The 21,063-nt window shown below is 50.6% G+C and overlaps 1 protein-coding gene across 7 annotated transcripts in view; it reads left to right on the top strand.

The window, feature by feature from the left end:
• The window catches only part of RAB3IL1 (RAB3A interacting protein like 1), a 58,042-nt gene that overhangs the window by 27,305 nt on the left and 9,674 nt on the right, over positions 1-21,063 (top strand). For 2 of the 7 annotated variants that reach the window (XM_038764522.1, XM_038764523.1), the window contains 10 exons: positions 5,988-6,300; positions 8,405-8,500; positions 11,165-11,242; positions 11,958-12,188; positions 12,790-12,939; positions 13,675-13,803; positions 13,930-14,042; positions 15,174-15,197; positions 16,555-16,654; positions 18,671-18,737. In XM_038764522.1, coding sequence (XP_038620450.1) covers positions 5,988-6,300; positions 8,405-8,500; positions 11,165-11,242; positions 11,958-12,188; positions 12,790-12,939; positions 13,675-13,803; positions 13,930-14,042; positions 15,174-15,197; positions 16,555-16,654; positions 18,671-18,737 — 1,301 coding nt within the window. The remainder of the gene's footprint in view (positions 1-5,987; positions 6,301-8,404; positions 8,501-11,164; positions 11,243-11,957; positions 12,189-12,789; positions 12,940-13,674; positions 13,804-13,929; positions 14,043-15,173; positions 15,198-16,554; positions 16,655-18,670; positions 18,738-21,063) is intronic. The other 5 variants (XM_038764526.1, XM_038764527.1, XM_038764525.1 and 2 more) reach the window with 4 other exon arrangements.

Here is a 21,063-nt window from a genome sequence, read left to right as displayed (position 1 = left end):
CGCTGTTGGGTAGGGACTGTCTCTAGATGTTGCCAATTTGTACTTCCCAAGCACTTAGTACAGTGCTCTGCACACAGTTAGTGCTCAATAAATACCATTGATGATGATGATATCTATTGTTCATATCTATTCTATTTATTTTATTTTGTTAGTATGTTTGGTTCTGTTGTCTGTCTCCCCCTTCTAGACTGTGAGCCCGCTGTTGGGTAGGGACCGTCTCTAGATGTTGCCAGTTTGTACTTCCCAAGCGCTTAGTACAGTGCTCTGCACACAGTAAGCTCTCAATAAATACCATTGATGATGATGATGATGATGATGATATCTATTGTTCATATCTATTCTATTTATTTTATTTTGTTAGTATGTTTGGTTCTGTTGTCTGTCTCCCCCTTTTAGACTGTGAGCCCGCTGTTGGGTAGGGACTGTCTCTAGATGTTGCCAATTTGTACTTCCCAAGCACTTAGTACAGTGCTCTGCACACAGTTAGTGCTCAATAAATACCATTGATGATGATGATATCTATTGTTCATATCTATTCTATTTATTTTATTTTGTTAGTATGTTTGGTTCTGTTGTCTGTCTCCCCCTTCTAGACTGTGAGCCCGCTGTTGGGTAGGGACCGTCTCTAGATGTTGCCAGTTTGTACTTCCCAAGCGCTTAGTACAGTGCTCTGCACACAGTAAGCTCTCAATAAATACCATTGATGATGATGATGATGATGATGATATCTATTGTTCATATCTATTCTATTTATTTTATTTTGTTAGTATGTTTGGTTCTGTTGTCTGTCTCCCCCTTCTAGACTGTGAGCCCGCTGTTGGGTAGGGACTGTCTCTATATGTTGCCGATTTGTACTTCCCAAGCGCTTAGTCCAGTGCTCTGCACATAGTAAGCGCTCAATAAATACGATTGATGATGATGATGATGATGCAGTCCGGCTCCCTCCCTGAGTCTCTCGTGGCCGATTTGTCTCCCCTCTGGGGCCCGAGCAGCAGGCGCCCGCGTCCCCCCCGCTTGCGAGCCTGGTCCTCCCCACCCCACAGAGCTCAGATTCTTGCGTCGTTCTCAGTCGAGGCTTTTTTACTCCCTGGTCTGAGCTCACGTCCTGCTGTGTTCGCTTAGTACAGTGCTCTGCACACAGTAAGCGCTCAATAAATACGATTGATTGATTGTTGGCGAAGCAGGCCACCATCTGGGGCCCAGCTCTGTCGGGGCAGGGTGGAGGGGGCTTTCAGAGCAGGAAGGACGGGGGTGCCGGGGGAATGCCCTCCCTCTGCCCATCCGCCAAGCTCGCTCTCGTCCTCCCTTCAAGGCCCTGCTGAGAGCTCACCTCCTCCAGGAGGCCTTCCCACACTGAGCCCCTTCCTTCCTCTCCCCCTCGTTCCCCTCTCCATACTCCCCATCTTACCTCCTTCCCTTCCCCACAGCACCTGTATACATGTGTATATGTCTGTACATATTTATTACTCTATTATTCATTTATTTATTTGTTTGTTTATTTATTTATTTATTTGTTTATTTATTTATTTATTTATTTTACTTGTCCATATCTATTCTATTTATTTTACTTAGTATGTTTTGTTCTGTTCTCTGTCTCCCCCTTTTAGACTGTGAGCCCACTGTTGGGTAGGGACTGTCTCTATATGTTGCCAATTTGTACTTCCCAAGCGCTTAGTCCAGTGCTCTGCACACAGTAAGTGTTCAATAAATACGATTGATTGATTGATTGATTGATTGATCTCTCGCTTGATCTGTTCTCTTTTGGCCCACGGCGTCCTCCTGCCTTTCCCTCACCACACTCAAAGCCCTCCGGATGCCAACGCGGTGCTGAGGGAAGCAGCTGGCAAGGGCGGCCTCTGTTCTGGGCTGGGGGTGTAATGTAATAATAATAATAATGGCATTTGTTAAGCACTTACTATGTGCCAAGCACTGTTCTAAGCGCTGGGAGGGGAATACAGAGTAATCAGGTTGCGCTACATGGAGCTCACGGTCTTAATCCCCATTTAGCAGATGAGGTAAGTGAGGCTCAGAGAAGTGAAGTGACTTGCCCAAGGTCACACAGCAGACAAGTGGCAGAGCCGGGATTAGAACCCATGACCTCTGACTTCCAAGCCCGGGGTCTTGCCCTGAGCCACGGGAGGGAGGAGGAAATAGGAGAGCTCACCTCCTCCAGGAGGCCTTCCCAGACTGAGCCCCCTTTTTCCTCTCCTCCTCCCCATCCCCCGGCCCTACCTCCTTCCCCTCCCCACAGCACTTATCTATATTTGTGCAGATTTATTACTGTATTTATTTTATTTGTACATATTTACTACTCTATTTTGTTAATGATGTGCATTTCAGTTTAATTCTATTTGTTCTGACGACTTGACACCCATCCACGTGTTTTGTTTCGTTGTCCGCCTCCCCCTTCTAGACTGTGAGCCCGTCGTTGGGTAGGGACCGGCTCTAGACGTTGGACCTCCCAAGCGCTCAGTCCAGTGCTCTGCACACAGCAAGCGCTCAGTAAATACGATTGAATGAATGAATGGATGACTCCATGGATAGTACTTACCGAGTGCTCGCTCTGTGCCGAGCACCGTACTAGACGTTTGAGTTGGGCCAAGAGCACCCCAAGCTCCGGACTCCCATCTTGGGCCCCGTGCCCGTTGGGTTTGTCCCGTGTCTGAATGTGAACCAACTTGGGTACCAACCCCGGGCAGCTCAGTGGTCCGACCGGCTCAGGATTCATCATCATCAGTCGTATTTATTGAGCGCTTACTATGTGCAGAGCACTGTACTAAGCACTTGGGGGAGACTAGGTACTGGAGGGGCTGTGGGATGGCTGCCTTCCTGGGCATCCCTCCTTGTGGTTAGGGGTGAATCTTCTAAATACCCCTACATTTCCCTTCTAATATATATATTTTTAATGTGGTATCTGTTAAGTGCTTACTATGTATCAAACACCGTTTGAAGTTCTGGGATAGATAGAAGCTAGTCAGGTTGGGCACACATGTGGCTCACAATCTCAGTCAATCAGTCAATCAATCAATTGTATTTATTGAGCGCTTACTGTGTGCAGAGCACTGTACTAAGCACTTGGGAAGTACAAGTTGGCAACATATAGAGACAGTCCCTACCCAACAGAGGGCTCACAGTCTAAAACGGGGAGACAGGTTAATCAATCCTCATTTAACAATCATAATAATAATAATTTTGGTATTCATTAAGCGCTTACTATGTGCCAAGCACTGTTCTAAGCGCTGGGGGAGATACAAGGTAATCAGGGCCCAGATTGAGGCCCCTCCTTCCTCTCTCCCTCCTCCCCCTGCCGCCCACCTTACCTCCTTCCCCTCCCCACAGCACCTGTATATATGTTTGTACGTATCTATTACTCTATTTGTACATATTTATTCTATTTATTTTATTTTGTTAATATGTTTTGTTCTCTGTCTCCCCCTTCTAGACTGTGAACCCACTGTTGGGTAGGGACCGTCTCTAGATGTTGCCAACTTGTACTTCCCAAGCGCTTAGTCCAGTGCTCTGCACACAGTAAGCGCTCAATAAATACGATTGAAGGAATGAATGAAAGGTTGTCCCACCCGGGGCTCACAGTCTTAATCCCCATTTTCCAGATGAGGTAACTGAGGCACAGAGAAGTTAAGTGACTTGCCCAAAGTCACACAGCTGATAAGTGGCAGAGCCACTAGATCAATCAATCAATCAATCGTATTTATTGAGCGCTTTCTGTGTTAGATTAGAACCCATGACCTCTGACTCCCAATCCCGCACTCTTTCCACTGAGCCACGCTGCTTCTCTGATAAGATAACTGAGTCACAGATGAGTGAAGTGACTTGCCCAAGGTCACACAACAGACAAGTGGCGTGGAGCTGGAATTAAAACCCAAGTCCTTCCGACTCCCAATCAATCAATCAATAATATTTATTGAGCGCTTACTGTGTGCAGAGCACTGTACTAAGTGCTTGGGAAGTACAAGTTGGCAACATATAGAGACAGTCCCTGCCCAACAGTGGGCTCACAGTCTAGAAGAGGGAGACAGAGAACAAAACCAAACATATTAATAAAATAAATAGAATAGATATCATCATCATCATCATCATCAATCGTATTTATTGAGTGCTTACTGTGTGCAGAGCACTGTACTAAGCGCTTGGGAAGTACAAATTGGCAACATATAGAGACAGTCCCTGCCCAACAGTGGGCTCACAGTCTAAAAGGGGTAGATATGTACAAGTAAATTAAATAAAGAGTAATAAATATGTACAAACATATATACTCGTGGCCACTCTGCTTCTCCTCTAATCATTCATTCAGGCATGCAATTGTACTTATTGAGCACATACTATGTGTAGAGCACTGTAGTAAGTGTGTGGGAGAGTACAATATAATAAACAGACATGTTCCCTGCCCACAAGCTTACAGTCTAGAAGGGGAAACAGACGTGAAAATAAATAAATAGATTACAGATATGAACGAAAGTGCTATGGGGCTGGGAGGGGGGATTTCCAATAATAATCCCTCCGGGGCAATATTGAGTGGAAGTATTCATTCATTCATTCATTCAATCGTATTTATTGAGCGTTTACTGTGTGCAGAGCACTGTACTAAGCGCTTGGGAAGTACAAGTTGGCAACATATAGAGACGGTCCCTACCCAACAGTGGGCTCACAGTCTAGAAGGGGGAGACAGAGAACAAAGCAAAACATATTAATGAAATAAAATAAATAGAATAAACATGTACAAATAAAATAAATAAATAGAGTAATAAATGCTCACAAACATATATACAGGTGCTATGGGGAGGGGAAGGAGGTGGAAAGATCGCAAATATGAGTTTTAGTCCCAGCTCTGCAATTGGCCTGCTGTGGGACCTTAGATAGATCGTTTAATGCCTCTCTCTGGATTTAAATTCCCTCATGAGGATAATACCTACCTGTCCCTACCCCTTAGGGATGTTGTGAGGATAAAATGAAATCATTGCAGTGAAAGCACTTTGTTCCAATAATAGTGCTGTGTAAATTAATAGCACTAATTATGATGATGGTGGAATTTATTAAGTACTTACGACGACGTGCCAAGCACTTCATTAAGCAGTGCAGTGACCCTGTCCCATGTGGGCCTCACAGTCTAAGGAAGGAGAGCAGGTATTTTAGCCTCACTTTTACAGGTGGGAATACTGAGGCCCAGAGAATTTAAGTGACTTGCCCAAGGGCTTATAAGGTGGCAAGTGGCAGAACTGGGATTTAGAACCAGGTCTCCTGTCTCCCAGACCCACGGTCTTCCCACCAAGTCACATTACTTCTCAAATTAAGGATGAATAATACGGACCTATCACCTTCTCGAGCCTTCTGCCAGTGCTTTGCACATAGTAGGCGCTTAATAAATGTCATTATTATTATTATCGCTAACGTTTCTGTCTACATCCATGAGTTTCTCAGATAACCCACAGTGAACCCCCTGGGGTTCATCAGTTTGCCCAAGCCTTAGATGTATTTTTCACCTGGACAGCTTCGGCATTCTGACCTGTCCCACGTTCACCTCCCTAGCTTCCGTGGGGGTAGACAGAGTAAATAATAACAACAGTAACGGGTATTTGTTAAGCTCTTACTATGTGCTGAACACTGGTACAAGAGGGGTCGATAGGTCTAAATGACTCTATTTTACTTGTACATATTTATTCTGCTTATTTTATTTTGTTAATATGTTTTGTTCTCTGTCTCCCCCTTCTAGACTGTGAGCCCGCTGTTGGGTAGGGACCGTCTCTAGATGTTGCCAACCTGGACTTCCCAAGCGCTTAGTCCAGTGCTCTGCACACAGTAAGCGCTCAGTCAATACGATTGAATGGATGAATGAATGAAAGGTCGTCAGGTTGGGCACAGGTTGGAATTAATTGATGCTGTTATTGATTCTGTTATCAACTGATTTATTGATTCTGTGCCCTCCCCCCTTCCTGATTTTGGTGTCTTTGGGTGGGATCCCCTCCCGACAGGGTCCTGGCCCTCTCAGCCTCTCCTGGCACCGAAGCCGCCCCCCGGCCCGCCGTGGATACCAGTGTGTGCCCCCACAGCCCCCGCCAGGCAGAGGAAGACGGCCGGCCGTTATGCCCAGCGCAGCCCCGGCCGGCGGGCACCTGGCCGGGCTCCGCTGCGGGCGAAGCGAGGAAGGACCCACCGGCGGAGGCCGGGCGAGAGGGGGGCTGCCCCGCCGACCCCCTGGGCGTCTCCCGCCTGCGCAGCTCCTCCGTGGAGATCCGCGAGAAGGGCTCTGAGTTCTTGAAAGAAGAGTTACACAGGGCTCAGAAGGTATGAGGGGAGCCCGGCCTTTCAGGGGCTCTGGAGCTGGGCTGGCAAATGGTGGGGACGGGGAAAGATTGATTGATCGTGTCTCTCTCCACTTCAATCCATACTTCATGCTGCTGCCCGGATTATCTTTGTCCAGAAACGCTCTGGGCATATCACTCCCCTCCTCAAAAATCTCCAGTGGCTGCCAATCAATCTGCGCATCAGGCAGAAACTCCTCACCCTGGGCTTCAAGGCTGTCCATCCCCTCGCCCCCTCCTACCTCACCTCCCTTCTCTCCTTCTCCAGCCCAGCCCGCACCCTCCGCTCCTCCACCGCTGATCTCCTCACCGTACCTCGCTCTTGCCTGTCCCGCCATCGACCCCCAGCCCACATCATCCCCCGGGCCTGGAATGCCCTCCCTCTGCCCATCCGCCAAGCTAGCTCTCTTCCTCCCTTCAAGGCCCTGCTGAGAGCTCACCTCCTCCAGGAGGCCTTCCCAGACTGAGCCCCTTCCTTCCTCTCCCCCTCGTCCCCCTCTCCATCCCCCCATCTTACCTCCTTCCCTTCCCCACAGCACCTGTATATATGTATATATGTTTGTACATATTTTTTTTACTCAATTTATTTTACTTGTACATATCTATTCTATTTATTTTATTTTGTTAGTATGTTTGGTTATGTTCTCTGTCTCCCCCTTTTAGACTGTGAGCCCACTGTTGGGTAGGGACTGTCTCTATGTGTTGCCAATTTGTACTTCCCAAGCGCTTAGTCCAGTGCTCTGCACATAGTAAGCACTCAATAAATACGATTGATGATGATGATGATGATGATTCATGGATGGATGGAGGGGAAGCCTGGCCATCTGGAGCGGGAGGCTTCTGTAGTCTGGAGTCAGAAGGGTGGTTCTTGGGTGGGCTCCGGGGGTGGGCTGGCGAGCGGTCGAGGGAGCAGGCGGGGATTGATTTGACTAAAGGCTGACCACCCGGACCGGGAAGCTCCCGTAGTCTAGGGGCAGAAGGGTGGGATTTGGGAAAGACTGATGTTCTGAATCAATCAGTGGTACTGACTGAGCCCTTACTGTGTGCAGAGCACTGTGTTAAGCGCTTGGGAAGTCCAAGTTGGCAACATCTAGAGACGGTCCCTACCCAACAGTGGGCTCACAGTCTAGAAGGGGGAGACAGAGAACAAAACAAAGCATATTAACAAAATAAAATAAGTAGAATAAATATGTACAAGTAAAATAAATGAATAAATATTTACAGCCCTCACTGTATGCAGAGCACTGTATTAAGCGCTTGGCAAAGTAAAATAGAGTTGGTCGATGCGATCCCCGCCCTTAAGGAGCTTACACTCTACAAGGCGAAGACCTACGGAGAGCTCACCTCCTCCAAGAGGCCTTCCCAGGCTGAGCCCCCTTTTTCCTCTCCTCCTCCCCATCCCCCCAGCCCTGCCTCCTTCCCCTCCCCACAGCACCTGTACATACATTTGTACAGATTTATTACTCTGTTTCTTTTACTGGTACATATTTACTATTCTATTTATTTTGTTAATGATGTGCATTTAGAGAAACAGCGTGGCTCAGTGGAAAGAGCATGGGCTCGGGAGCCAGAGGTCGTGGGTTCTAATCCCGGCTCCGCCAACTGTCAGCTGTGTGACCTTTGGGCAAGTCACTTCACTTCTCTGGGCCTCCGTTCCCTCATCTGTAAAATGGGGATTAAGACTGTGAGCCCCATGTGGGACAACCTGATCACCGTGTATCCTTCCCAGCGCTTAGAACAGTGCTTTGCACATAGTAAGCGCTTAACAAATGCCGTCATTTATTTTATTTATTTATTTTATTTAGCTTTAATTCTATTTGTTCTGACAACTTGACACCTGTCCACATGTTTTGTTTTGTTGTCTGTCTCCCCCTTCTAGACTGTGAGCCCGTTGTTGGGTGGGGGCCGTCTCTATATGTTGCCGACTTGTACTTCCCAAGTACTGTGTGCTCTGCACACAGTAAGCGCTCAATAAATATGATTGAATGAATGACAAAACCATATCATAGAGGTGGGAGACTCTCGGTCCCTGCCCTCAGAGAAGCTTGCTTTCTAGCCACCGTTGCTCAAACCCTTCGTCGCCACAGGAGCTGAAGCTGAAGGATGAAGAGTGTGAGCGATTGTCAAAGGTCCGAGAGCAGCTGGAGCAGGAGCTGGAAGAACTGACAGCCAGTCTTTTTGAGGTACCTCAAGCCACCCTCACACCCAACTCCGTCCTACCAAAAGAAGCAGTGTCGTCTGATGGATAGAGCAATGGGCCTGGGAGTAAAAAAAAATAATAATAATAATAATGGCATTTATTAAGCACTTACTATGTGCAAAGCACTGTTCTAAACACTGGGGAGGTTACAAGGTGATCCGGTTGTCCCACGGGGGGCTCACAGTCTTCATCCCCATTTTACAGATGGGGAAAGTGAGGCCCAGAGAATTGAAGTGACTTGCTCAAAGTCACACAGTTGACAATTGGCGGAGCCGGGATTTGAACCGGACTCCTTCCGCTGAGCCACGCTGCTTCCCGGAAACACCCGGGTTCTAATCCCGGCTCTACCGCTTGCCTGCTGTGTGACCGCGGGCAAGTCACTTAACTTTGCTGTACCTCAGTTACCTCATCTGCAAAATGGGGCTCAAGACGGTGAGCCTAGTGTGGGACACGGACCGTGTCCAACTTGATGATCTCGTATCTACCCCTGTGCTTAGTACAGCGCCTGGCACGTAGTAAGTGCTTAACAAACACCATAAAAAAGTGGCAAAACTAGTGCATCCCTCTGTTCCACAGTGGGACCCAGGGTCAGAGAGGTGGATCCCACTAGGCACCTCGGCTTGTGTTTTCAGTAACAGTGCCCAGCGCTTAGGACGATGCTTTGCACATAGCGCTTAATAAATGCCATTATGATTATTATTATTATTGGCCACAGCTCAGCACTTTAGTGACTGCCCGAGGCTCCTCCCTTTCGTCCATCTGTCCATCCGCCCTTCCCTTCCGTCCATCCTTCTGCCCTTTCCTTCCTTTTCCTCCCCTTCCCTCTCTTGCTCCCCCAAGCAGTTGTCACTCCGCTCCCCTGCCATTCCAGAGCTAGGGCCTGGGAAACCGTGCCGAAGCTCGAGAGCCTTGGAGATGTGTATCAATCAATCAATCAATCAATCAATCGTATTTATTGAGCGCTTACTATGTGCAGAGCACTGTACTAAGCGCTTGGGAAGTACAAATTGGCATCACATAGAGACAGTCCCTACCCGATAGTGGGCTCACAGTCTAAAAGGGGGAGACAGAGAACAGAACCAAACATACCAACAAAATAAAATAAGTAGGATAGAAATGTACAAGTAAAATAAATAAATAAATAAATAAACAGAGTAATAAATATGTACAACCATATATACATATATACAGGTGCTGTGGGGAGGGGAAGGCGGTAAGGCGGGGGGATGGAGAGGGGGACGAGGGGGAGAGGAAAGAAGGGGCTCAATCTGGGAAGGCCTCCTGGAGGAGGTGAGCTCTCAGGAGGGCCTTGAAGGGAGGAAGAGAGCTAGCTTGGCGGATGGGCAGAGGGAGGGCATTCCAGGCCCGGGGGATGACGTGGGCCGGGGGTCGATGGCGGGACAGGCGAGAGCGAGGTACAGTGAGGAGATTAGTGGTGGAGGAGCGGAGGGTGCGGGCTGGGCAGTAGAAGGAGAGAAGGGAGGTGAGGTAGGAGGGGGGCGAGGTGATGGAGAGCCTTGAAGCCCAGGGTGAGGAGTTTCTGCCTGATGCGCAGATTGATCGGTAGCCATTGGAGGTTTTTGAGGAGGGGAGTGATATGTCCAGAGCGTTTCTGGACAAAGATAATCCGGGCAGCAGCATGAAGTATGGATTGAAGTGGAGAGAGACACGAGGATGGGAGATCAGAGAGAAGGCTAGTGCAGTAGTCCAGACGGGATAGGATGAGAGCTTGAATTAGCAGGGTAGCGGTTTGGATGGAGAGGAAAGGGCGGATCTTGGCAATGTTGCGGAGCTGAGACCGGCAGGTTTTGGTGACGGCTTGGATGTGAGGGGTGAATGAGAGAGCGGAGACGAGGATGACACCAAGGTTGCGGGCTTGTGAGACGGGAAGGATGGTAGTGCCGTCAACAGAGATGGGAAAGTCAGGGAGAGGACAAGGTTTGGGAGGGAAGACAAGGAGCTCAGTCTTCGACATGTTGAGCTTTAGGTGGCGGGCGGACATCCAGATGGAGATGTCCTGAAGGCAGGAGGAGATGCGAGCCTGGAGGGAGGGGGAGAGAGCAGGGGCAGAGATGTAGATCTGGGTGTCATCAGCGTAGAGGTGATAGTTGAAGCCGTGGGAGCGAATGAGGTCACCAAGGGAGTGAGTGTAGATTGAGAACAGAAGGGGACCAAGCACTGAACCTTGGGGAACTCCCACAGTAAGAGGATGGGAGGGGGAGGAGGAGCCTGCAAAAGAGACTGAGAAAGAACGACCGGAGAGATAAGAGGAGAACCAGGAGAGGACGGAGTCTGTGAAGCCAAGGTCAGATAACGTGTTGAGGAGAAGGGGGTGGTCCACAGTGTCAAAGGCAGCTGAGAGACCCTGCTCGCCTCAGTGTCCGGCAGGGTCTCCCCCCTCGGCCAAGAAATCCGGCACGTGTGTCCTCATGGGGCAGCCCTCCGTGGAACCAGTGGCGTGGACAGAGTAGCTGGAGCTCGGAGGAAGGAACCACTTCCTCCTCGAGCGTGGCTCAGCCGGGCCCACCGCCCCCGTGGTAGGGCGGCCTGGAAGGGAGGGAGGGCTGCCCTCGAGTCTGGAAAGCCGGCGACCGGCTTTGACGACCAGCGGGACCCTGGCCCTGGTCTTCTCCCCTTCCCCCGGCAGGAAGCCCACAAAATGGTGCGAGAGGCCAACACCAAACAGGCCGCGTCTGAGAAGCAGCTGATGGAAGCTCGCGGGAAGGTGAGACCAGAAGCCTCTTGCTTTCCTCTGCCTTCCCAGAGCCTGTCCCTGTCCCACGTCATCATCATCAATCGTATTTATTGAGCGCTTACTATGTGCAGAGCACTGTACTGAGCGCTTGGGAAGTCCAAATTGGCAACACGTGGGGCTAAGATCAAATCTATTATGAGAGCAAGACTGACGTGGGGAAGCGGGACAGGGTTTGGGGGGCCAGAGAGGCAGAAAGGTTTGGCTCTGTCTAGGTGAGGGGACACAGATGCATGGCCTAGAGGAGAGAGCCCAAACCTGGGCGTCAGAAGGACCTGGGTTCTAATCCCAACCCTACCTCTTGTGTACTTTGTGACCTAGGGCAAGTCACTTTACTTCTTTCCTCACCAGTCCAGTGAGGATTAAGGCTGTGGGATATGGACTGTGTCCAACCTGATTACCTCTACCTCCGCACTTAGGACACCACTTAGAGCCTGGCACGTGGTGCTTAAAAAAAAGCCATTAAAAAAAAAAAAGATAGCGTCAGCTCCAGAGAGCCTGCCGGTCTGCGGCCATCCGAGACGTGGGGACTGCCAAACCAAGGGGAGGCTGCCTCGGCCGCTCTCGGGGAGGGGTGCGTGGGCACAGGTGGTGGGTAGCCACGGGCTGGGGCTCTGCGATGCCGGGGTCCCAGCCTCTGGTTTTGGTGGGGGTGGCAGGGAGCCTGACCGCCCTCCCCTCCGACCAGATCGACATGCTCCAGGCCGAGGTGACGGCCCTGAAGACCCTGGTCATCACGTCTACCCCGTCCTCTCCCAACCGGGAGCTGCACCCCCAACTCCTGAGCCCCACCAAAGCGGCCTTCCGGAAGGGGCACTCCCGCAACAAGAGCACGAGCAGCGCCGCCCTCTGCCCCGCCGCCTGCCCCACCGGCGGCCACAGCCTCCCCTTCGACCCCGCCAGCCCCGAGTGCACAGAGGTGGGGTGGCGAGGCCGGCGTTTGGGGCGGACTGTACAGGGAAGCCTTTTCCCGGGGCCCGTTGGGGGCTCGATCTCCTCAGCGGTCACCGCCCAGTCGGACGGATCCTCCCGTCAGAGCCATCCACTGGGGAGTGGGCGGGATCTGAGGGGCCCTTCGGGGTCCCACAGATGTCACTAACCTGAGGTTGCAGCGTGGAATAGCTGTGTGAATCCCCCACCCCCCAACAATGACAGTCCCTCACCAATGGGTGGGATGGGAGGGATCTTCCAACCATCTAACCCTGGGCCCAAACGACAACCGCTCTGACTTTCTCTGTGTGTTTCTGGCAGTTCCTTCTCTCTGGAGATCCTCCAGGACCTCCTTTTCCCCAACCACAGGGGAGGGACTTCCTGATCCTCTTCGAGCTCTCTACAAGGTCCTCGGAGCCCAGCTTTTCGCCAAAACCGGCGAGATAAGGACAAAGCAGTCGGGCCGCTGTTCTCTGCTTCTCACTCCCTCGCTAACGTTTTTCGTCATTCTCTGTGTGTCTCTTCTATCTCCCGGTCCTGCCCGTCCCTCTCCTTCCCCGTCTGTCGTCTGGCCCGCGGCTTCCGCCCAGCCCGGGGTGCCCACCCTCCTCTCCTTGCTTCTCTGCATCGTCCCAGGCAAGGCCATCCACATCACTTATGAGCCAGCTTGGCCATTGCTTCCCAGGGAGCCCTCCTCCTCATGTTCCTTTTCCCGTTCCTCTTCCTCCTCTTCCCGGCAGGTAACAACTTGAAAAGAACAGGGCACTGTAACTAGGGCGGGTGGCTATTCTCCCCCGATCCTTAGCCTCTTCCGGACATTCATTTTTCTTTGATTCCAATTTCCGTCTCACCCGCACCACTTCCCTGGCCTCTCCGTGTCCAGAGCGCCTGCCTTGCGGGCTGTGGATCGACATTCTCCACCCCGCAAAAAACAAGTTACCTGGAAGTCAGACTCCAGTCCTATTCCCAGCGCAGCCACTGGTAGCGTGGTTGGGAGGGTCATTTGACCTCTAAGGGCCTCAGTTTACTCACAAGAAAAATTAGCCACTTTATCCTTGATCTCCCCCCCTTGATCCCACCCTCCAACTGAAGGCGTTAAGTTACGGGATGAGGTCACTCCTCTAATGTCTAGGCCGAAGGAATGGGGCAGGGTTTGGATGACCTTTAAAATCGGAGAGAGGTTGGTCAGCCAAACTCCCAAACTCGGCATCCGTCCCCCCGCCGGGTGGTTTCTAGCCTCTCCTCCCTCAAGTGGAATCGGCGAGCTGGTCAGAGGGTGGGTGTTGTTGAGAACAGCGAGAGGGGCGGAGAGATGGGCGTCCGTTCTGCCAAGCCTGCCCCGACCCTCGCCGGGCTACTCCTGTGGCTCATTTGTGCTCGCCTGGGTTGCCCCAAGGGCCTGACATGGGCCCTCTTGGGGGCTGGATCTTCCCTCCCCCACCCCCCGCCACCCCACCACCCTCCCACCCATGTAGATGGACTCGAACCTATTCGCCGAATTCCAGGCCTGGAAGGAGAGCCCCACCCTAGATAAAGCCTGCCCCTTCCTGGAGAGGATTTATCGCGAGGATGTGGGCCCCTGCCTGGATTTCAGCAAGCGCGAGGTGAGGCTGAGGGAGGGTGGGAGCTGGGGCCCAGAGCGGTGGGAAGGGGGATGGAGGGGAAGAAGACATGGGGTTGGGCGACGCTCCCAGAGAGGCCCTGATTCCCGCTGCCGGTCTGTGCTGCAGCTTTCGGAGCTGGTCCGGGCGGCCGTGGAAGAGAACACGCTCACCGTCGAGCCGGTGGCTTCCCAGACGCTTCCTGTGGTCAAGGTGGCAGCTCTCGAATGCGGCGGGCCCAAGTAAGGCGCATCCCTGGTGCCCCTGGCCCGGCGGCAGCCTTGCCCGGTGACGCTGCCCTTCCCGGCACGCTGTATTCCCTGCCGTCCCTGCTTCCGGCTCCCATTCCGTCAGGACCCGCTGTTTGGCTGAGACTTGCCTTCTCCTCCCGGCCGCCCCTGGCAGCTCCCTGTTCCCCTAATGTGTGGCTTGAGTAGAGGAAATCCCGCTGATCTCCGAAACGGGGCGGTCCGGTCCTGAGCCCTTTCTGAATAGAATGGGATCGTCCCGAGAAGCCGAATTCTGGGCCCCCGGGGGGGACTGGGGAGCCCCCTTTCTACTGGCTGGAAAACGAGGGTCCACCGAGCCCCCCAACTTGGGGTTTGAAGTCTCCCGAGGGTTGACTCAGAGCTTTCCTTCAGCTCCAGGCACAGGTGGTGATGGCAGGCAGGGAGACTGTTTTCTGGAGAAGCGGGATCTCTGGAAAAACGTGTCTTGACCGTGTTTGCCCTCACACTCGGTCCGGTAGTGCCTCCTGTCCCGCTGTCCGGGTGGCCCCGAGGAACCTGCTGAGCCCTGCAATGAGGGCCCTGAGAAGCCCTGACCCATGAGGGTGGGTTGTACCATCTTTGGGTGCCCCAGTGGGAATAAGCGGAATCCGATATTCCCAGCTAACCCCGGGATTCCAGGGGTGAGGTAGCCCGAGGTGAGAGAGAGATGAACAATTATGGTATTTGTTGTATGTGTGAAGCACACTATATGTTCTAACCACCGGGATAGAGTTCCTCTGTCCTTCCTGGGGCTCCCAGTCCCATTAGTAGGAGGTAGAACAGATATGGAATCCCCATTTGACAGACGACGAAACTGAGTCTCAGAGGAGTTAAGCGATTTGCCCAAAGTCGTGGACCCGGGATTGGAACCCAAGTCCTCGGGCTCCCAAGCCTGTGCCTTTTCCACTAAACCAGGCTGAGCCTGGCTCCCCTCTCCCCGCGGGAGGCAGAGATGAGGCCACAGAAGGAAAAGATCCCCAGTGGTGGCTCCTCGGGGGAAAGACCAGGGTTGTCCCGGAGGGCTCGGAGCTGTGAACCACGGGCTGTCTCGGAAATCGCCCAGCCTGATTCCTTCTCCCGTCTCTGTCTTTCTCTCCCTCACAGTGGGCTGCGGGCACAGGTGGTGACGTAAGTGACTTGAGCCGATGGCCCTCTGAGCCCGACCCACTAACCCCAGCCGCAGGAGCTTGGCTAATCTGGGTGGCTTCACTCCGGCCCCTGCGTCCCAGGAGCCACATCTGCTGGCCCTTCCGGGCCCGGAGAACAGAGGAGGCTCCTTTTGAACTAGGGAGAAAGGATCACAATTTGGGACTGGGAGGGGAAACCCCCTCCCGGTCCCACCCCGCACCTGGCCAAAGCTTTCTGGATCATGTCCGGCAGGACCGGTGCCGTGACTTAGGTCGGAAGAATCGCGGGCAGGCGGCCTGACTGGGAAAATAGGCCCTCACCTGGGAACTCCATCTGGAGAAGCTGGAGAAGGGGATCTTCCGGGGGGCTTCTGATCTGATTCCCTCCAAGTCCTCTCTCCCTGAAGGTTGTCCCGCCAGCTGGAAAGCAGGGGGCTCAACTGGGGCGGGGGCTCTTGGCAGGGGGAGGGAGAGAAGAAGGAGGCACAGGGGGTCCAAGAGGGCTGCTCTGGGCTTCAAGGTTTTCCCGTGATCCTCCGCTCACAGGCCTCCCTCATGCATTCAATCAATCAATCCTATTTATTGAGCGCTTACTGTGTGCAGAACACTGTGCTGGGCGCCTGGGAAGCGCAAGTTGGCAACATAAAGAGACGGTCCCTACCCAACTGAAGGCTCCTTTAGGGCCTCAGCTCCCAAGGACCTGGGTTCTAATCCTGCCTCACTCTCCCCCCCCCCCTTGTCTGCTGGGTGAGCTTTATCATGAAATAAGTGAGATGTATTATATTTGTCCGTATTTAGTCTATTTTATTTTGTTAATGTGTTCTATTAATTAATTAATTAATTAATTGTGTTAATATTTATTTATTCATTTTATTCGTACATATCTATTCTATTTATTTTATTTTGTTAGTCTGTTTGGTTTTGTTCTCTGTCTCCCCCCTTCTAGACTGTGAGCCCACTGTTGGGTAGGGGCTGTCCCTAGATGTTGCCAGTTTGTACTTCCCAAGCGCTTAGTCCAGTGCTCTGCACACAGTAAGCGCTCAATAAATGCGATTGATGATGAAGGGCCGGAGTTGTCATTGCTTAGTTTAGTGTGTGTGGGCGTGTGCCTGAGGGGCAGCATGGCAGCGGAGGGGGGGAGGCCTCAGACTCAGGGCTCTGTCTCCTCGCTCCCGGCGGCCAAGGACTGGGAACTCATTCCATTTGCTTGAAGCAGTGCCTCGCCAAGCCCTGACTCATCAGTTCCAACAGTTCGTCTTTCCTTTCCCCGCTCTCTCCCTCCCACCATTCTCCTCCACCGTCCCCTCTCCCTCGGCCTTGGGGCTCAGAGAGAGAGTTTCCTTCCCTGTCCCCCACAGGAAATGTGCCCTGAGTGGCCTGCCTCGGGCCTGCAGGCACCGGATCAAGCTGGGAGACTCTGGCAACTACTACTACATTTCGCCGTCCTGCCGGGCCAGGGTGAGACCATCCCGTCCCCTGGGTTCCCACGCCACCCTCTGGGGCCCCTCCTTTCATTCATTCATTCATTCATTCATTCATTCGTATTTATTGAGCGCTTACTGTGTGCAGAGCACTGGACTAAGCGGCGCTTGGGAAGTACAAGTCGGCGACATCTAGAGCCGGTCCCTACCCAACAGTGGGCTCACAGTCTAGAAGGGGGAGACGGACAACAGAACATGTGGACAGGTGTCAAGTCGTCAGAATAAATGAAGCTGAAGCAGCGTGGCTCAATGGAAAAGAGCCCGGGCTTTGGAGTCAGAGGTCATGGGTTCAGATCCCGGCTCCGCCAATTGCCAGCTGTGTGACTTTGGGCAAGTCACTTAACTTCTCTGGGCCTCAGTTCCCTCATCTGTAAAATGGGGATGAAGACTGTGAGCCCCACGTGGGACAACCTGATCACCTTGTAACCTCCCCAGCGCTTAGAACAGTGCTTTGCACATAGTAAGCGCTTAATAAATGCCATTATTATTATTATAATAAATAGAATTAAAGCTAAATGCACATCATTAACCAAATAAATAGAATAGTAAATATGTACAAGTTAAATAGAGTGATAAATCTGTACAAACATATTACTCTATTTTACTTGTACTTATCTATTCTATTTTATTTTGTTAGTATGTTTGGTTTTGTTCTCTGTCTCCCCCTTTTAGACTGTGAGCCCGCTGCTGGGTAGGGACTGCCTCTATATGTTACCAACTTGTACTTCCCAAGCGCTTAGTCCAGTGCTCTGCACACAGTAAGCGCTCAATAAATACGATTGATGATGATGATGATATGAGTATCCTCATACACCTGGAGTGCATCCCTTCCCACCGTCCCGCGGGGCGGAGGAGGAGGGTGATGCTGAGTCAACTCTGCAGGACCCCTGGAATAATAATCATTTTGCTGTTAAGCGCTTACTATGTGAGAAGCACTGTTCTAAACACTGGGGAGGATACAGGGTGATCAGGTTGTCCCTCATGGGGCTCACAATCTTAATCCCCATTTTATAGATGAGGCAACTGAGGCACAGAGAAGTGAAATGACTTGCCCATGGGCAGGCAAACCTCTTTGTGGGCTTCTGCTGCCCATCGGTTAAAACAACCCTGGTTATGAGGAGCGGCGGGGGTCTCTCTGACCTTTGCCCTCTCCCGCGGGAGAGGCCGGCCGACAAGAGACGAGGTGATAGACCAGGGGTGCTGCTGATGAGGGGAGTTTAGGGAGAAAGAGAAACAGTCAGTCAATCAGTCGTATTTAGTGAGCACTTACTGTGTGCACAGCATGGAACTAAGCACGTGGGAGGATACCGTGGCTCAGTGGAAAGAGCCCGGGCTTTGGAGTCATCATCATCATCATCATCAATCGTATTTATTGAGCACTTACTATGTGCAGAGCACTGTACTAAGCGCTTGGGAAGTACAAATTGGCAACATATAGAAACAGTCCCTACCCAACAGTGGGCTCACAGTCTGAAAGGGGGAGACAGAGAACAAAACCAAACATACTAACAAAATAAAATAAATAGAATGGATATGTACAAGTAAGTACATATCTCAGAGGTCATGGGTTCAACCCCTGGCTCCGCCAATTGTCAGCTGGGTGACTTGCCCATATATGTATATATGTTTGTACATATTTATTACTCTATTTTACTTGTACATATCTATTCTATTTTATTTTGTTAGTATGTTTGGTTTTGTTCTCCATCTCCCCCTTTTAGACTGTGAGCCCAATGTTGGGTAGGGACTGTCTCTATATGTTGCCAATTTGTACTTCCCAAGCGCATAGTACAGTGCTCTGCACATAGTAAGCGCTCAGTAAATATGATTGATTGATTGATTGCCCAAGGTCACCCAGCAGACATGTGGCAGTAGAGACTGAAGGAGGGTTGAAGTCCAGGGCCAGAGTCCCCACGTCTTCCAAGGGGAGAGGCGGCCCCCATCTGTGTTTCGGCCGGCTCAGGGTCCATCTTCCTCTTGTCCATCCCCGCAGATCACCGCCGTCTGCAACTTCTTCACCTACGCGCGCTACATCCAGCAGGGCCTGGTGCGGCAGGACGGTAAGAGCCCCAAAGCCAGGTCGGGATGCCTCCTGGCCCAGGATCTCCAGGGCTGGGGAAACTGAGGCATGAAAGGGGCGACAGGCTTCATTAATAATAATAATGGCATTTGTGAAGCGCTTACTAGTGCTGAGGAGTATACAAGGTGATCAGGTTGTCCCACCTGGGGCTCACAGTCTTAATCCCCATTTTACAGATAATAATAATAGTAATGATGGCATTTATTAAGCGCTTACTATGTGCGAAGCACTGTTGAGGTAACAGGCACAGAGAATAATAATAGTAACGTTGGTATTTGTTAAATACGATTGATTGATTGATTAAGCGCTTACTTCTAGACTGTGAGCCCACTGTTGGGTAGGGACCATCTCTGTATAATAATGATGGCATTTGTGAAGCGCTTGCTATGTGCAAAGCACTGTTCTAAGCGCTGGGGAGGTTACAAGGTGATTAGGTTTTCCCATGGGGGGCTCACAGTCTTAATCCCCATTTTACAGATAATAATAATAGTAATGACGGCATTTATTAAGCGCCTACTATGTGCGAAGCACTGTTGAGATAACTGAGGCACAGAGAATAATAATAGTAATGTTGGTATTTGTTAAGCGCTTACTTCTAGACCGTGAGCCCACTGTTGGGTAGGGACCATCTCTATATAATAATGATGGCATTTGTGAAGTGCTTCCTATGTGCAAAGCACTGTTCTAAGCGCTGAGGAGTATACAAGGTGATTAAGTTGCCCCATGGGGGGCTCACAGTCTTAATCCCCATTTTGCAGATAATAATAATAGTAATGACGGCATTTATTAAGCGCCTACTATGTGCGAAGCACTGTTGAGATATAACTGAGGCACAGAGAATAATAATAGTAATGTTGGTATTTGTTAAGCGCTTACTTCTAGACCGTGAGCCCACTGTTGGGTAGGGACCATCTCTATATAATAATGATGGCATTTGTGAAGTGCTTCCTATGTGCAAAGCACTGTTCTAAGCGCTGAGGAGTATACAAGGTGATTAAGTTGTCCCATGGGGGGCTCACAGTCTTAATCCCCATTTTACAGATAATAATAATAGTAATGACGGCATTTATTAAGCGCCTACTATGTGCGAAGCACTGTTGAGATAACTGAGGCACAGAGAATAATAATAGTAATGTTGGTATTTGTTAAGCGCTTACTTCTAGACCGTGAGCCCGCTGTTGGGTAGGGACCGTCTCTATATTATAATGATGGCATTTGTTAAGCGCTTTTTAGACTGTGAGCCCACTGTTGGGTAGGTACTGTCTCTATATGTTGCCAACTTGTACTTCCCAAGCGCTTAGTACAGTGCTCTGCACACAGTAAGCGCTCAATAAATATGATTGATTGATTGATTGATTATGATGTGCAAAGCACTGTTCTAAGCACTGAGGAGTATACAAGGTGATTAGGTTGTCCCGTGGCGGGCTCACAGTCTTAAGCCCCATTTTACAGATAATAATAATAGTAATGATGGCATTTATTAAGCGCTTACTATGTGAGAAGCACTGTTGAGGTAACTGAGGCACAGAATAATAATAGTAATGTTGGTATTTGTTAAGCGCTTACTTCTAGACCGTGAGCCCGCTGCTGGGTAGGGACTGTCTCTATATAATGATAATGGCATTTGTTAAGCGCTTATGATGTGCAAAGCACTGTTCTAAGCGCTGGGGAGGTTACAAGGTGATCAGGTTGTCCCACCTTGGGCTCATAGTCTTAAGCCCCATTTTACAGGTAATAAAAATAGTAATGACAGCATTTATTAAGCGCTTACTATGTGCGAAGCACTGTTGAGGTAACTGAGGCACAGAGAATAATAATAGTAATGTTGGTATTTGTTAAGCGCTTACTTCTGGACCGTGAGCCCGCTGTTGGGTAGGGACCGTCTCTATATAATAATGATCACATTTGTTAAGCGCTTACAATGTGCAAAGCACTGTTTTAAGCGCTGAGGAGTATACAAGGTGATTAGGCTGTCCCGTGGCAGGCTCACAGTCTTCAGCCCCATTTTACAGATAATAATAATAGTAATGACGGCATTTATTAAGCGCTTACTATGTGCGAAGCACTGTTGAGGTAACTGAGGCACAGAGAATAATAGTAGTAAGGTTGGTATTTGTTAAGCGCTTACTTCTGGACCGTGAGCCCGCTGTTGGGTAGGGACCATCTCTATATAATAATGATGGCATTTGTGAAGCGCTTACTATGTGGAAAGCACTGTTCTAAGCGCTGAGGAGTATACAAGGTGATTAAGTTGTCCCATGGGGGGCTCACAGTCTTAATCCCCATTTTACAGATAATAATAATAG

The sequence above is a fragment of the Tachyglossus aculeatus genome, chromosome 22, assembly GCF_015852505.1.
Source record: "Tachyglossus aculeatus isolate mTacAcu1 chromosome 22, mTacAcu1.pri, whole genome shotgun sequence".
Taxonomy (NCBI): domain Eukaryota; kingdom Metazoa; phylum Chordata; class Mammalia; order Monotremata; family Tachyglossidae; genus Tachyglossus; species Tachyglossus aculeatus.
The sequence above is the reverse complement of the archived record's forward strand: the minus strand, read 5'-3'. Positions and strand labels throughout refer to the sequence as shown.